Here is a 15,637-nt window from a genome sequence, read left to right on the forward strand (position 1 = left end):
GGCGGTGCGATGGCACAGAGCAGAAAGAGCACAGGCCTTGGACTCATGGTAGATCTGAATTTGAATCTTTGTTAGTTGTCAGTTGTATGACTGAGGACACATTTACCTAACCTTTCTAACCCTGTGTAAAATGAGGGTTAAACTTGCAAGGTATTTAATTAAAAAGCACATGGAAATATCCTGTGCAGTTCCTGATGTGTAGAAGATAAACAGTAAATGGTAGCTAGTTGTTAAGTAGTCTGGGTGTAATTTCTCAGGTAAGCATTCCTGATGGGGAAAAATTACTACCGTGTTTCCCTGAAAATAAAACCTACCCCGAAAGTAAGCCCCAGTTAAGATTGTCAGCCAGACGGACTCATTTAGTACGTTATGGCGATGTTCCAGAAGATGACATGACTGTATTTGAATAAATGTAGATTGTTGTACATGAAAAAATAAGACATCCCCTAAAAATACAGCCCAATGCGTCTTTTGGAGCAAAAATTAATGTAAGACCCGGTCTTATTTTGGGGGAAATACGGTATAAGACCCAGTCTTATTTTCGGGAAACTCGGTGTGTAAAGTTAATTTGAGGAGTACTGCTTCTAAGCATCTGGGAACATACAATCACCAATCTGTATTTTCAGTTTGAATGCTGGAAGCTTAAACCTAAGGCAGTGGTTTCTAAAGAAGTCTCTGAGAGGCACACGTATTAGAATGAACAAAAGTACTCAGTAAAAATGCAGCTCTTCATCAGCCTCTCTGTGATTTTTATAAACCTCTCCAAGGTGATCTTTATCACGCTGAAGTTTGAGATCTCGGGTCTAATCCATAGCACTTACTTGAAGTAGTAGAATACTTGGGCAGTGCTTTGAGGGAAGAAAGAATAATTCATTGTATCTAACTTCAGAAAAATAAGATTCGAATGCTGCGTTTCTTAAATGGATCCAGATGTAAGATCCACCCCCAAAGTGTTGCAACTTAAAAAGTAATGAATGTTTGCTCTAAATTCTTTTCAGTTGTTGCGAAACCAGAGATTCCCTGCATCGTATCATCACGCAGTGGAAACCGTTGTGAATATGCTGATGCCGCACATCACTCAGAAGTTTCGAGATAACCCAGAGGCATCTAAGAATGCGAATCATAGCCTTGCTGTCTTCATCAAGGTGAGGGCCTCCAGGCGAGAGGGTGTCTCCAGGCTAAGTGACTAGGGTGTTCTTTCTAGTTGAGTGATTAGTATATAGTAGTAAGTGGTTAGTTGCTCAATGTCAGTGGCATGTGTGTACGCTAAAGGGTAAACATTTACAATGAAGACTGATGAGAACCCAACTTTCCGAAATGTTGGGGCCTAAATACTTACCTTTGTGGGTTGTTTCATCCACAGAGATGTTTCACCTTCATGGACAGAGGCTTCGTGTTTAAGCAGATCAACAACTACATCAGCTGCTTTGCTCCTGGAGATCCAAAGGTAGGGTGTGTGTTACACACTGCTCTTGTCCCGCTGATTCGCTTCCAGGAACCTGCCTGTTTTTCTGGGTTCACACCAGAATTTTCTTTCAGCCCCAGAAGCACTATTCACTCCCCTTTCTTGAAGATACTAACTAGTACTTACTTACAATATTAAGGCGTGAGATATTAGGGACACTAATTCCAAATGTGCAATAAATATATCTATTGATTTTTCTCATAAACACCTGAAAGGACTTCTCAAGTGCAAAACTAACAGTACATGTATTGGGAATCATAGTTTATTTAGCAAGGTAATAGAAGTAACCCCGTAGCCTTTCTCTTACTCATTTTTTTTATTGTATTCAGTCTGTGTCTATAATTATAAGCTGCCTGAAATCCTTTATTGAAGTAGGAGGAGCATAAATAATAAATGCCCTCCATGAAACGTGTTCTCAATTTTCAAACAGCTCCCTGCAGCCATTCTAAAATCTAAAAGAGCGTAGAGCGTGCCATTCCAAGAAGGTCAGGAAGCTAAAGACTGGGTGTATTATTTCATGCAGGGCTTTGAGGATGCAGTATAAAGTGTCTAGCAAGGTATTTAACTTAGGACTAAACATTTTTTCCTGCAGACCCTCTTTGAATACAAGTTTGAATTTCTCCGTGTGGTGTGCAATCATGAGCATTATATTCCTTTGAATTTACCGATGCCATTTGGAAAAGGCAGGATTCAAAGATACCAAGGTAATCTTACCTCTTTGCATATATTAACTTAGTCTTTTCACTAGAAAAGCCACTTGTTTTAAATAAGATAAGGGAATTGATTTCAACCTTTCATTAGGATTTTTATTTTTTTCATTGCTGGATTAATTTTTTTTTCTTGTTAAATTTCCATGTTAAAAGATACTGACAAAATGTTCTTCGGGAACTTACTTTTCAGCAAACTTACCAGACAACAGATAATGTTAGTGTGACTCTTTTTCATTGAAAAATTCCTTTGCTTCAACAATAGAAATCCATTTTACTTACTGTAGTTTATTTTTATTTGTTTCACTTTTCCTTTTTTCTCATGAATTAGCTTTTCTTTCACCAACTGTGGAGTCAAATGAAACTCCTGTAGGTAGGTGTGGGGTGTGATGCTTGCTTTCTTGCATTTTCCTCCTTTAAAAGAAAAAGAATGCAAGGATGGCTGAAATGCTTTCATGTGCTTTTCACTCAGGCATTTCCCATATACTTGGATCAGTGTTTAAACTCATGACAAACCAGCAAATGTGTTCTTACTGTAGCTAAGACATTGCTATGACGTACAGGGAGGAATCTCACTTTTTGCTCCTGGATCCTCTAGGATGTTTCTTTAAGAAGTAAAACAAACAAAAAAGCCCTGCTTCACTCCAAAAATGTATTATTCCACCATTTTCATAGCCCTTGTCGATAGTGGTGGCTGTAACCTAAATCACAAGCAACATGGCTTTTCACTGCTTTTTATGTTTGCATGTTGAGTCTTTCTTAACTGTTCTGTATCCTCTTTAAGTTTGAAGAGAGTTAAGCTCATAGAGATTTCTTTATCTTCATTGAATAAATCGAATGAATCAAATTAGTCTTTTAGGTTTGTCAAGTGATATTTACTGAATTTAGTTCCTTGTGTGTGATCAGGATTATTTATGCTAAAGGAGAGAGAAAGTAGAAGGATGCCACCAAACTATTAATAACACCTAAATCAACTGACTCAGAAATTCAGAGAGAAATGTACAAAGACATTGATTCAGAGACATAAATATCTTCCCCCCGCCAGACTCTGACTGACTTTTAAGCAATGAGAAGGGGGATTGTGGCCCCGGAGTTGGCATTCATGCATTCAACAAATATTTACTCACCAACTGTGTCTAGCCCCAGGATACAGTTGTGGACAAGTGTCCACGTAAAAACGTCCAAACCTGTGAAGAATTTTTATAAGACTTTATTTGAACCAAACTAATGACAGTTGCCGGGAAGCAAGATCTCAAATGCTTCTTAGAATAGCAGTTTGCAGCTTCCTTTATGCATTTTGAATTAAGGAGAGAACTGAGGAAGATTATATGAAGGTGGGAGAAAACAAGGCAGGGATTGGATTGCAGGATTGTTAACAAGATTATATGCTTTCTTGAGGGTGGTTATATCAAAGGTATTAACCTAGATGCTCAGAAACAATGGGCAGGGCTTATTACTTAAGGCAAAGATAGACCTTTTACTAAAAAAGTTATGTGCTCGGGGCATGACTACCCACCATGACCTGCCCAGTGAGGAATTAGTGACCAGATCACCCTGAGAGGTTACTTTCTGTAGAACCCCTTTTTCGTCCACACAAGGATGAAAACTGGCTGTTACTGAAGGGAAATCATGTAGAATGTTAGAGAGGGAAATGTGCTAAGGAGAGAAAAACAAAGGAAGGAAAGGGGCTATGACATGGGGGTGACATCTGAGATAGAGTGACCAGGAAAATGGTGATCCGAAGAAAGCGAGGGGTTGAGCCAGGTGCGGGCCTGAAGGAAAACATTCTGGGCCTTCGTAACAGCCAGTTATTCAGCACCCCCCATCCAACCCCGGCCCAGCTGTCTGGTCTCACTCCCCACTGTTCCCCACATTTCAGACACACCTGCGACTCCCAGCACCCCAAACGTGGCATGTCCACCCCTAACACCCTTAACCTTAAATAGCCACCTCCCTGGGGGAGCCCTCATCTGCCTCCCCAGCCGGTCACTCAGCACCTCCAATGTGATGCCTCAGGCTCCTCCTCCCCTTTCCCAGCACCTCAGCTGGAATTAATCACTTCCAACCTTGTACTTCAAACCTCATCAGATCCTCCCTCACTTCACAGCCAGTCATTAGTCCGTCTGTACTTGGGGACCGTGACTATCCTTTCCTTTCCCCTGTCAGTGCTGAGGGCAGCTCTTCATACCCATGGTCGGGCAGTGCACGTTTGCTAATGCCTGCCTTCCCCTCTGACCCAGCAGGGCCCAATTGCTTGTCGTGCAGAACTCAGTGAAGTGGCACCCCTTCCGGTGCCCAGCAGACTCACAAGCTCTCAGCAGACTGCTGAGTATTTGGTGACAAGAGGGGCTGCCTCTTGTCACATGGGTGCATGGGCATAGGTCACCTACAGATTACTCACTGATAGGAATAAGTGTTTTTAGCATTCTCCTTCCTCTCTCCCTTCTCACTGTTTGCCCCTTCTGTCTCCGTGGGTGTGCACGTGTGCAGTTAAACCCATAAAGTTTTCTTCTAAGGGATTTATGTGAATTCAAGCTGTGAACTGCCATTAGGATAAACTGGGCTTAACATAAACAGTGGACATAATTATTCTGGAAAGAGAAATCATCTTTCCTTGGCTTCTGCTAAAGGGGTTCCTAGGACTTGGGTCAGTATTTTGGATAGGATTAGAAGTAACTATTAATAATATGAAATTAAAGTCAAAGGAGGGTTCTATAGATGGTTCTCTAATAATGGGTTCAGTATAAAAGTTCAAATCCTGGCTGTAGCTTACTGAAAAGTGTGTTTCAGAGTGATGTTCAGCTACTTCTATCTGCCCTCCCTCTGTAGCTCTCACGATTGCTTCTCTTTTCCAGAAGAGCTTTCAATTTTGTCTTTTAGCTTGCTGGTGATTTACTAGTTTGGGTTACTAGTTTACTACATTTTAGTTGTAGTTTATATTAGTTTTTAATGTGCTTTTAGAGGTGCAGAAGTATTAAGAGTATATATTTTTTAAATTCTGTATTAAATCAGTTCTCCATTCAGTGATAGCAAAATAAATAGGTTATATGCTAACTTGTTAATTTTAAATACATTGGATTTTAATGGGCGTATTAATGGCCACGAAATGGGTCAATGAACTCATTTAGTAAAGAACATTTTAATAGACTGTATATTTATTTTTTCTTTAATTACATATTTGTTATCCATAGATCACTCCTCAATAATGCTGTCAATTAGTGCAACTTTGTATTTTTTAACTTCATGTCCATAACAAAATTATATTTGTAATGTAATATATGTTCTATATTCTATACATTTGTACTAAAGCTATTCACTAACTTTATTAAATAGGATGTATAATAATAATATTTTTCAAAATCAAAATGCAGTACAGTTGTTTGTGTTCAAATTTTGTTTTCATTTAAGAGTTCCATGTGTTGAGAAGTAGAGCAGTCTTTTCGCTAATCCTCCCTTTGCAGTTGGCAGCCAAGTCTAATCCTTGGGTGACACACACAGGGTGGGCTGAATGCACGGGGTGGGCTTGGTTTTTATTTTATTCAAAGAGCATTACAGTCTCTCTGACTAACGCAGTTTCCATCCTCATTGCAGATCTCCAGCTGGACTACTCATTGACAGATGAGTTCTGCAGAAACCACTTCTTGGTGGGACTGTTACTGCGGGAGGTGGGGACTGCCCTGCAGGAGTTTCGGGAGGTCCGGCTGATTGCCATCAGCGTGCTCAAGAACCTGCTGATAAAGCATTCTTTTGATGACCGATACGCTTCACGGGTGAGTGGTCCCCAAAGAAAGGAAATGTGGATTGATACACATCCTTTATGTTCAGTAATGTAAAGAACGTAACCAATTAGAAAATTAGTGGTAACCACATTAAGACTTCCCTCTGTTTATGCAATAAAATCTAATAGCAGTCTTCCTAGGAAGGGTCCAAACACAGGGGATGGCCATTGCCAGCTCAGGCCATCATTAAATTCTCAGAGCCTGGGAGGAACTTATAAGGTGTGCCTTTCTTTCAGAGCCATCAAGCAAGGATAGCCACTCTCTACCTGCCTCTGTTTGGCCTGCTGATCGAAAATGTCCAGCGGATCAACGTGAGGGATGTGTCACCCTTCCCTGTCAACCCTGGCAGTGTACGTAAGCATATTCACGTAGGCACAGCCTGTATTCATTTCCTGGGGCTGCCCTAAGAAAGTACCACAAACTGGGTGGCCCAAAACACCAGAAATGTATTCTCTCAGAGTCAGGAGGCCAGAAGTCCAAAATCAAGCTGTCACCAGGGTTGGTTCCTTCTGGAGGCTGTGGGTGAAAAGCATGTCCCCTGTCTCAGACCCAGCCTCTGACGGTCGCCCGAAATCCTTGGATTCTTTGGCTCGTAGCTGCATCACTCCCGTCTCAGCTTCCGTCCTTACACAGCCTTCTCCCTGCTGTGTGTCTGCGACTCTGGTATCCCCTCCTTTTCTTATAAGGACACAGTGATTAAGTATAGGGTCCACCCTAATCCAAACGACCTCATCTTACCTTACATCTTAATTACATCTGCAAAGACTCTATTTCCAAATAAGATCACATTCTGAGGTTCTGGGTGGATATAAATTTGAGGGTGACACTGTTCAACCCAGTGCATACCTGTCCTTTTCCTTTTTTCTTTTTTTTTGCCACTACCCAGTATAATCCACAGTACTCCGGGTAAATTACATTTCTGGCTAAGATGGGGTCAGTCAGTAAACCTTCAATTCTTGTTAAAAATCATTATATAAAAGCCATTCTTTCTTGGCCCAATACCTTGTAAAACCTCAGGATCTTCTTTGTGTATTCAACAAATACTGATAGTAGAGGGACATTTAAAAAGAACAACACATAAAAACATGTAGTTCTAACCCGTGTGTTATGAGAACTCAGTGCTCGCCCCAGTTCTGATTATAACATACAACACAGTCTTGGAAATGCCACCTCTTTGGGCTAAAGTTTCTCTCTGTCTATAATTTTAGAAAGTCAGGTGATATTAGAAAGTCAGGTGAGATGTTAGAGAGGCCGAGGTGAATGATGCAAGCTCCCTCTCCAAGAATTGACTACCTTCATTTATGTTATCTTCGTAAAAATATACTGAAAATTAAGTTGACTGAAGGATGATCCCAGAAATTATCTCAAAAATTTTTGGTTGGAGACCACCTGCCATTAATTTGGACAGATGCTACCAGTTCAGCAGTTTCCTTTCCCTTTTACTCTGGACCTATACACTGGCTCAGATGTTAATCTTGTGTACACTTTGTTGTATAGTGTACACTTAGCGAGTTTCCTTGTGTGTTTCCGTCCCTTTTCCCCAAACAGTGATGCATTGTCCTTTTTTTTTTATTATTAGTTTCAGGTGCAGAAGACAAAGTAATACTTAGATGTTTATCATTTATGTCCCTCACACTGTGCATTGTCCCATTTTGTATACTATCTCTGCACTTCTGAGTACACCTAAGTACTTCAGGGCATAATGCTACTTCTCTGTACGGCCTCAGTCCTGAGAAGAATGAGCACAAGGTCTTTCCTTGGCTCTCAGCAAGTAAAATCCTTTTTGTAACATAACTGCACAATTGACATAATTTCTCCACCAATGGAGAGCTCACAGGAAGTGCCCAACTTGCAGAGACTTTTACTGCTGCTATTGTGACTCACCGTTGCTCCTTTGGGATGATTTCTGACGTGAGAAAAAAACCAGTGTTCCAGTGAGAAAGAGCCCAGGAGGCTTTTTTATGAAGGAAAAAGACATAACAAAATGATCTAACTAGATGTTGGACATCAGAGCTTCTAGGGAGAGAAATGACTTCGTGGGCCCAGATTTCTCTACCTCCCTCCCTCAGACTTTAAATATTCTGTGCCCCCTTCCCCTTGCTCTTTCTTTGACCCACCGCCACCTTCCTCCCTGTCACAGGACGTGCAGCTGCTTCTCCCACTCAGGCGCATTTAACTTGTCAGGTTGTCCTGTCTTGTTCTAACACTTGCCCTCACAATCCCAAGAACAGTTGATGACCCTCTTAAAAATCATCTTTGATTATTTCTTCTCTTCCTCCCCTTTGACAGACTGTGAAGGAGGAATCGCTTACTTTGCCAGCTGTAAACCCATTAGTGACCCCGCAGAAATCGGGAAACACCCTGGACCACAACCTGCACAAAGACCTGTTTGGCGCCATCTCTGGCATTGGTAACGCGCGTGCTCTTCTCTGCCCCACGCTAGTTTCATTCTGAAAGTGTCTTTAATTCAATAGTTTGTTAGATTTCAAATTGGAACGTTGAAGTCTGAGTTTCTGCTTTGAAAATTCTCTTCCTGGTTTTGATAGTTGACGACTAAAACTCTACACTGAAATAGAGATCCCAGATGCTTATGAATTCCCAAACTAGTACACTTAATTAATTGGTACTGTTTGCTTTTTGTTTACGCTTAAGTTAATTTATCATTTTAAATCTTCACTTGGAGTGTGTATGCTTTTAGAAGAGGAGTATCTTTGCACATACGTTTGTGGGGGTGAGTAGGATTTATTTATAGTGTTAGAATTTAGATGAAATGTGACAAAGTAATTACTTAAGGAGAGAGTGGTTTATGGCTGGGATGCAATCCTGAAATTGGTTTTCTAAAATCTTTCCTGGAATATTTTTTCTCTCTGAGATAATGTACAAGTAGTCCCCGTGGGGAAGAAAACAGATGGCATAAATCAAGATCCAAATGGAGTAGTTTCTCCAAAAGAAAATGCCTGAGAAGTGTACTTATTAATAGTCTAACTAATTGAGCCCCTCCCTGTGCTAGTTCCTTCATAAAGATAATGGTACAAAAAACAATGTCTTCACAGAATTGTCATAGATACTCAAAGGCTTGTTCTGTCTTGCTTTATACCTTTCTTTTATACCACACTGGGAATAAATGAAACGTCTTCTTATGACTAGTGTCTAGACGACCCAATAATAGGACTAACTCCTAGAGCAGAATAAAGGGCAGTCCTTTTAGCTGATTAATTTGCAGGACTGTTCATTCTGAGCTTGTCCTTCTGCGTTGTTCTATGTTATTTCAGGTAGGTGATGAAACTGGGCAGAATATAAAACTGGGAACCTCACACTGATGCCCAAATTTATCCTACAACACCACCACCAATCCTTACTTATGTTCGTGTATGTTTTTCATACTTACCTCGTGTGGCGTCATAACGATTACATGAGTTAATAATTCATGTACAGTGCTCAGAGCAGATCCTGGCACGTGTTTCCAGCAGCCTTTCTCCTGGGTCCGTGGCTCAGTCTTCTCCGTCTTGCTCTGCCCATGTGCTCAGCCCCTGCTCTGGGAGCGGACGGGGCCTCCCTTCGGAGGGTTTTGTCTGCAGTGGTTCACAGCACTGGCTTCACAGTCAGACAGATGTGGCTGGGGAACTGGACCCCACCATTTCCTTCTTGCCACAGGCAGGGTGTCTCTTCACTCTGTGTCCACAGCTCCAAAACAGTAGTGGTGAGGGATGCAGAGTTAATACGATGTGTGCAATGCTGGGCATGGTAAACCCTGAGTGTTAATATTTGACTGCCGTTATAACAAGCATAATTCGTGAGCATTATTCATGGTCTGCAGTATACTCTCAGTAGCCAACTGGGTGAGTCCTGGAGCCTAGGAATGGGGTGAAATCGTGCTCTGTAGGATTCAAGACTGTGGAAATTATCTAACTAGAGTGGGGTGATGTTTCGACTCTGATTTCATTCTCCAATTCCCCATTCACCTTGTTAGGGTTAGGATGCATGGAGAACACAAAGATGAAACATTGGGTAGCTTCAACCTGACTCCATTACTCTGTGCTCATGACGAAGTTATGGAAAGTACTTGAGACTCCGTGTGTCTTTTCACTCTTTCTTGAATTTTAAGATCTGAATCCACTCTTCATAGCGATTCACCATAACAAACTTAATCATACTCAGGCTTTATTGGTATTTCTCCCCATTTTTAAAGGCTTAAATCCTTGTTCACTTGTAGGAATGCTGTCCAGGGAAGTCCCGCCTATGAATTAGGTTTACTGGTTGTTTTCCGGCAGCTGTAGCAACTCTTCTTGTATTCCTCACGGAGTTTCCACTTAGTCCCAGTGATTATCCTTCAAGAGTAGACGTTCTCTTTACATCTCCATTTAGAAGAAATCCTGTTTCCATGCAGAATGAGAATGTGCCCTCAGAAGTTTTTTTTAATGTTTTTTGGAACATGGTGCGTGAAAATTTCCAAAACTGACTTATGCATTGCTGGATACAAGTGCTCTGCGGTTACATTCATTTTAAAACGCACGCATTCTTAGGCTGAGGTTCCTTTTACCCCCTACTCAGTGTATTGCTTTGGGCTGTCGGTACAAAGGGGAGAGAGGCAAACTAACATTTTACATACATGTTGTTTAAGATTTTTTTAAGTTATGTACTGGGTCAGGACATTGAATATAAACACACACACACACACACACACACAATAGGAACATAATTCTAAACATGTTGATCTTGATTTATTGCATTTTCATCTGTTTGCCTTAGATTAGGGCTGTAGTGCTGGAATTGAGCCTAAAACTCTGAGAATGTAGGATCTGATTTTACTTTCCTGAGGACTTCTTTGTACTGAGCTCTGTGTTCTACATTAAATATCCAAGTCCATTAAAAGTCCAAGTACATTAGGAGGACTATAATTATAATTTGGTCATAACGTATGTTTCTTTGCTCTCTGAATATAAGAAAAGGCTTATTGTTTTTTCCTAGGGTTTCCACCTGCTTCTTGTGACAGTCAGTCACACGGTTTCTATTCTGCGGAATGCAGCCTGTGGGCAATGGTTTACATGTTCCATCCTTCACTTACATTTTCAAATTCCTCTGGCTCTTCTTTTCTTGATTTTAACTAGGGTTTCCAGGTGGGAATTCCTGCCTGTTCTCAGGAATTTTTTTCGCTTTCCCATTCCCAAATCCCGAGAAAAGTTGGTTGGGAAATTGGGAAAATCGTCCCCTTGAACCCACGTGGTTGGTAGTATTGGCCGTCACTTTGTGGAAATGATTCATCGTGGAGAACAGAAAACAGTTTATATCTCGGGATTCGGGAACGGGAAAGCGGGGGGAAAATTCCTGAGAAAGGGCGGGAATTTCTGCCGGGAAACCCTAATTTTAATACATTGAATCACTTTCAGAGATGGTGGTGGATAAACCTGAGTGTTAGGTCGGGGAAGGGATTAATTTAGAAGTCCACGGCAGCTAATTTGCAGGATGAAACCTGAAAATGGCCAGTGTGTTGGGAGCTGCCAGGTAAAGGCATCTTCAGCATGGGCTTGGGAGACTGTGCTTACACCATGCTAAGCACAGGCCAAAGGACTCCTGGAGCCGTCTGCAGCACCAGCCAGGCCTCTCAGCTGAGGCATGCCTTTTGGTTCAGCACAGAATGTACAAGGCTGAGAGTCATTTTTAATTATGTGAATTGCTTACTTCTTATCTAAGCAGGAAGTCAGTCTATTACTTTTAAAAATCCCACAGTACCGAAGTGGGGGGCTGATTTCTGCCTTCAAATGCTGTTTTTTCACAGATGTCACAAATTTTATGTCTAAGTTAGATTTCCTGTCTGCTTGTAACTCTTTATTGCAAAGCTTCCCCAAATTCTCAGTTTACTTGCTGTCAGAATAATTTTTTCACAGATGCCCCAGGCAAAAAGAAACACCTAACAGTTCTATCTATTAGGTACTTAGTGCCAAATAACTTACGTTCTTATATTCTTACAACTTAGTAGGCATTTGAAAAAATATAAATTTAAAGAAAAAAATTTTTACTTTTAATAAGCACAACTCTTACTAATGAGATGTGTGCCTGTTGGGCACTGCCAAGCTTCTCAGATTTGGAATCAGATTGCTCACAGCCCTCATTTCCTGTTCCACATTGATTTTCACCCAGTACTTGCTTTTCATCATAACAACCACTAAATACCCAGCTTCACAAAGAGATGACATCATTGAAAGGAATGTAGCATGATTTAACGTTGAAACTACAGTTTCCGACAGATGTCCTATATCATTCTATTTTCCTTAAAAATCTAAAGTGTCTCGTGACACCTCTCTTGAGTTTTCTAGGGCATCTCAGTGTACAGTTTGAATACTGCGCATTTATTACATGGTTTAATTTTTTGATTGATAGTTGTAGGTGATTCTATCTTTTTAAAAAAATTTTAAGTCTTCATTCCATCCCATTCTGAAACAGCATGTGCTCTTTTAGTCTTAGCAATCAGAAGTTTTTCTTCTAAGGGAATTGGTACCTACATTTGAATGTTTCTAATTAAAGTTTATTTTCATCTACTTTGTATGACCTGGTTCTTTAAAAGTAATTGAATGCAACTCTTGAGCCAATTTCCTAACAGAAAAAAATAAGTGCCATAAAAGCAATTCCCCTTAAAATTCAGTACTTTATTTTGTTTCTGTCTCACCAAATCTGTTTTTGGCTTAATTTCTGTTTAGCTTCTCCGTATACAACTTCAACTCCAAACATCAACAGTGTGAAAAATGCTGATTCGAGAGGATCCCTCATAAGTACAGATTCGGGGAACAGCCTTCCAGAAAGAAATAGTGAGAAAAGCAATTCCCTGGATAAGGTAAGTTCTTGTTATATAACTCAAGTGTTTCTTACAACAGATAGATTTATCCCAAAGTAAACATGCTTCATGTTCTAGTGTTCATTGTGTAACCTTTAAAAAAAACAAAGAAAAAAACAACTCAGTTAATGTGGGATAGATAATCTGAGTATTAACTAAGAATGGAGCCCCTTCCCTGGGAGCCCCTTCCCTGAAACCCCCTGATTCCCGTTTCCCAGATTCCAGATCAGGGCTATGTTTACAGCGGAGCACTTTGAGCAAATGGTTCTGGTAGGTTGGCCAGCTAGAGAAATCAAAGGGCCGGTCACTTAGCATCTCCGTGGTCTGTGTGCCGGAGAAAACCTTTTACAACACAGTTATCCACGCAAATGGGCATTAGGTCCAAAGTCAGCTCCAGGAAAGGTTAATTGATCATATGGGTGATTCATGGATAAGGCTTCCTTTGAAATCACTCTCATCACACTGTACCCCACCCCCACTCCAACCCCAACCCCAACCCCAACACTACACATCTTCCTCATAGTTTACCTTTTTTCTTAAAATAACTAAGGCTCAGCCTATTTGGAACTTTGTGGGAATGGATAAAGTTTGTATTTAAACCTGAAACTGCAATAGGTTGGTCGCACCTTGGCCACTGTTTCTTTCAAGGTATAGGCAAGCACCTGTATGAATAAACAGCGAACCATTTAGGGATGTCTTCCTAGTTCTCAGAAACATGGAAGATATCCTTCCTTGGCATCAGGTCTGTCGTCTTCGGACGCGTTGCGGTGTCTGGCATTGATCAGTCTGTAGAGACGCGAGCATCCAAGTGTGGGCGTGTGTCATGATGTGTTGAACTTTCCCTTGACCCTAACATGCCTTCGTGTGTAGAGGGAGAAGCTGCTCAGGAGGCACTCCGCTTGTGTCATACGCAGTGCTGGAGAGGACGAGGAGAGCAGCCAGTCAGCCAGGAAAAACCGGGTCACTGTGGATTTTTCCCTTCTAACGATTCCACCTTTGCCAGAGGAAACCTTGCATGCTGTACCTTCCCTCCCAATGCAAGAAGTCCTGAGTTCTCCTAGCGGCTCTGATGAAGTGGGTGGGCCAGGTGATGCATCTGTACCACAGTTTTGCCACTAATTGCGCCTGTCATTCTTCCTTACATAAAAATATTCACGGATGTTCATTAAACCTGTGTATTCTATATTTTTTGAATTGCCCCCTCATACCTTGAATGAAAGATATTTTTTCACTGATTTTTTTCTGCTTTGGTATCTGGCAAAACATTTTCCTAAGTTCAATTGGAACTATAACTTTGAGGATTGTAAAATCTGTGTTTTTATCATGCGATGAGATTCTTGTTCTATATTTTTTTATGTGAAACCTCTGAACATGTGAACCTGCCGTCTAGTGGCAAAACTGCCCTCACCCTGCACCCCATGCTTTCTGACGTTTGTGGTGTTGAGCTAAGCTGACGATGGAATGACCTCATCAGTTTAGGTCTTTGCAGTGCTGTGCTGAGGTGTCCGTATTTGTCCCTGTTGGCGCCTGCCCATTGTTTTCCCCCAAGGGTGCCCCACAATGTCAACGGAATGACAGCAACACAGCTCTAGGCTTCTGTGGCTGGTACTCAGCCGCGCCATAGACTTTATTTGCTGTTTCAGTTACTGACGTTTTCCGGAGACAATGGTTGGTTCTGCAGTGTCTCCTGAATCGTCATTTCTGTGTTTGATCCTAGCACACATACTTTTTCTGCATGAGGTTTTCCTTGGCATTTGAAAACTAAGCTGGTGACTAAAACTATGGTTATCCAGTTCGAAAGGTTTGTGCCTTCTGGCTTGTCCCTTAGGAAAGTGTGCACAGGAGGCAAGCCAGAGCTGTCGTGGAACAGCACCTGTGTATATTTGGTGAAGATGTGCCTATAGTTTATCGACAAATTACTTATACCTTCCACCTGGTATGAGTGGACTCAATTCTAAGACTCTCTTCCAAGGGAGAAAAGTGAAACTAATTGTGTTGTACCTGTTCATGAAGAAGAAAAATCCACGTGTATTTCCTTTTTTAGCACCAACAAAGTGGCACATTGGGAAATTCTGTGGTTCGCTGTGACAAACTTGACCAGTCTGAGATTAAAAGCCTGCTGATGTGTTTCCTCTACATCTTAAAAAGCATGTCTGATGGTAGGTAAAAATGAAGCTATCTGCGTCACTTCCCGTTTCAGTCTTTGGTTTATTTTTTTAAAATTGTAATTGTTTGGCAGGATATAAGGATTTTCTTCCTTATTTGAAATACACGCTAATTTTCTAGATGGAGTAGAAATAAGTCTTAATTTGGGAAAAATTTTTATTAATTGTTATATTCTATAAAATGAGTTCTAAAATGTGAATGGGCCTATTTTATAAATTTATATTAAGCTCAGAGCTACCATCTTAACTAACAGAGGCAGATAAATAAAGTACCTTTTGATTTTGTTTTAAATTTCATTTGTCCAAATCAAATATTGGCAAACTTATATGACTTTATTAGTCAATATCTTGAATTAGAGAATATAATGTTGGGGGCACCTAAGCATCTTTCCACTTAGAGCGTGGTTTTCACTGGAAGCAAAGTGTGTTATTTTCATTTTCTAATGGAAATAGTGGTACCATAGTAGATTAACTTTCTGATTAAGGATTTGACAAGCACATTTTTTAATAGAAATGACCACAACCATTAATGCTTTATCTTTACCATATAAAGCTGTCCATGAAAAGGACAGTTTCAACTCTGGTTTTGTGATATAACCAATCATGTGAAATTGTGCCATGGTACAGCGTCACATCGTTTATCTTGGTCAAAATTCTTGACTTATTTTCCCTGAAACAAATTAGAATGTATA

The 15,637-nt window shown here is 40.7% G+C and overlaps 1 protein-coding gene across 36 annotated transcripts in view; it reads left to right on the forward strand.

The window, feature by feature from the left end:
* The window catches only part of DOCK9 (dedicator of cytokinesis 9), a 256,192-nt gene that overhangs the window by 192,881 nt on the left and 47,674 nt on the right, over window positions 1–15,637 (forward strand). For 24 of the 36 annotated variants that reach the window (XM_074329468.2, XM_019756904.3, XM_088792809.1 and 21 more), the window contains exons 28-35: window positions 999–1,145; window positions 1,364–1,447; window positions 2,058–2,169; window positions 5,764–5,942; window positions 6,188–6,301; window positions 8,241–8,361; window positions 12,647–12,780; window positions 14,825–14,939. In XM_074329468.2, the coding sequence (XP_074185569.2) occupies window positions 999–1,145; window positions 1,364–1,447; window positions 2,058–2,169; window positions 5,764–5,942; window positions 6,188–6,301; window positions 8,241–8,361; window positions 12,647–12,780; window positions 14,825–14,939 (1,006 nt within the window). Of the gene's footprint in view, window positions 1–998; window positions 1,146–1,363; window positions 1,448–2,057; window positions 2,170–2,503; window positions 2,546–5,763; window positions 5,943–6,187; window positions 6,302–8,240; window positions 8,362–12,646; window positions 12,781–14,824; window positions 14,940–15,637 lie in introns of all 36 variants that reach the window. The other 12 variants (XM_074329465.2, XM_074329454.2, XM_074329471.2 and 9 more) reach the window with 1 other exon arrangement.

The sequence above is a fragment of the Rhinolophus sinicus genome, chromosome 16 (genome assembly GCF_057876585.1).
Source record: "Rhinolophus sinicus isolate RSI-liver-muscle chromosome 16, RSI-T2T, whole genome shotgun sequence".
Classification (NCBI taxonomy): Eukaryota; Metazoa; Chordata; class Mammalia; order Chiroptera; family Rhinolophidae; genus Rhinolophus; species Rhinolophus sinicus.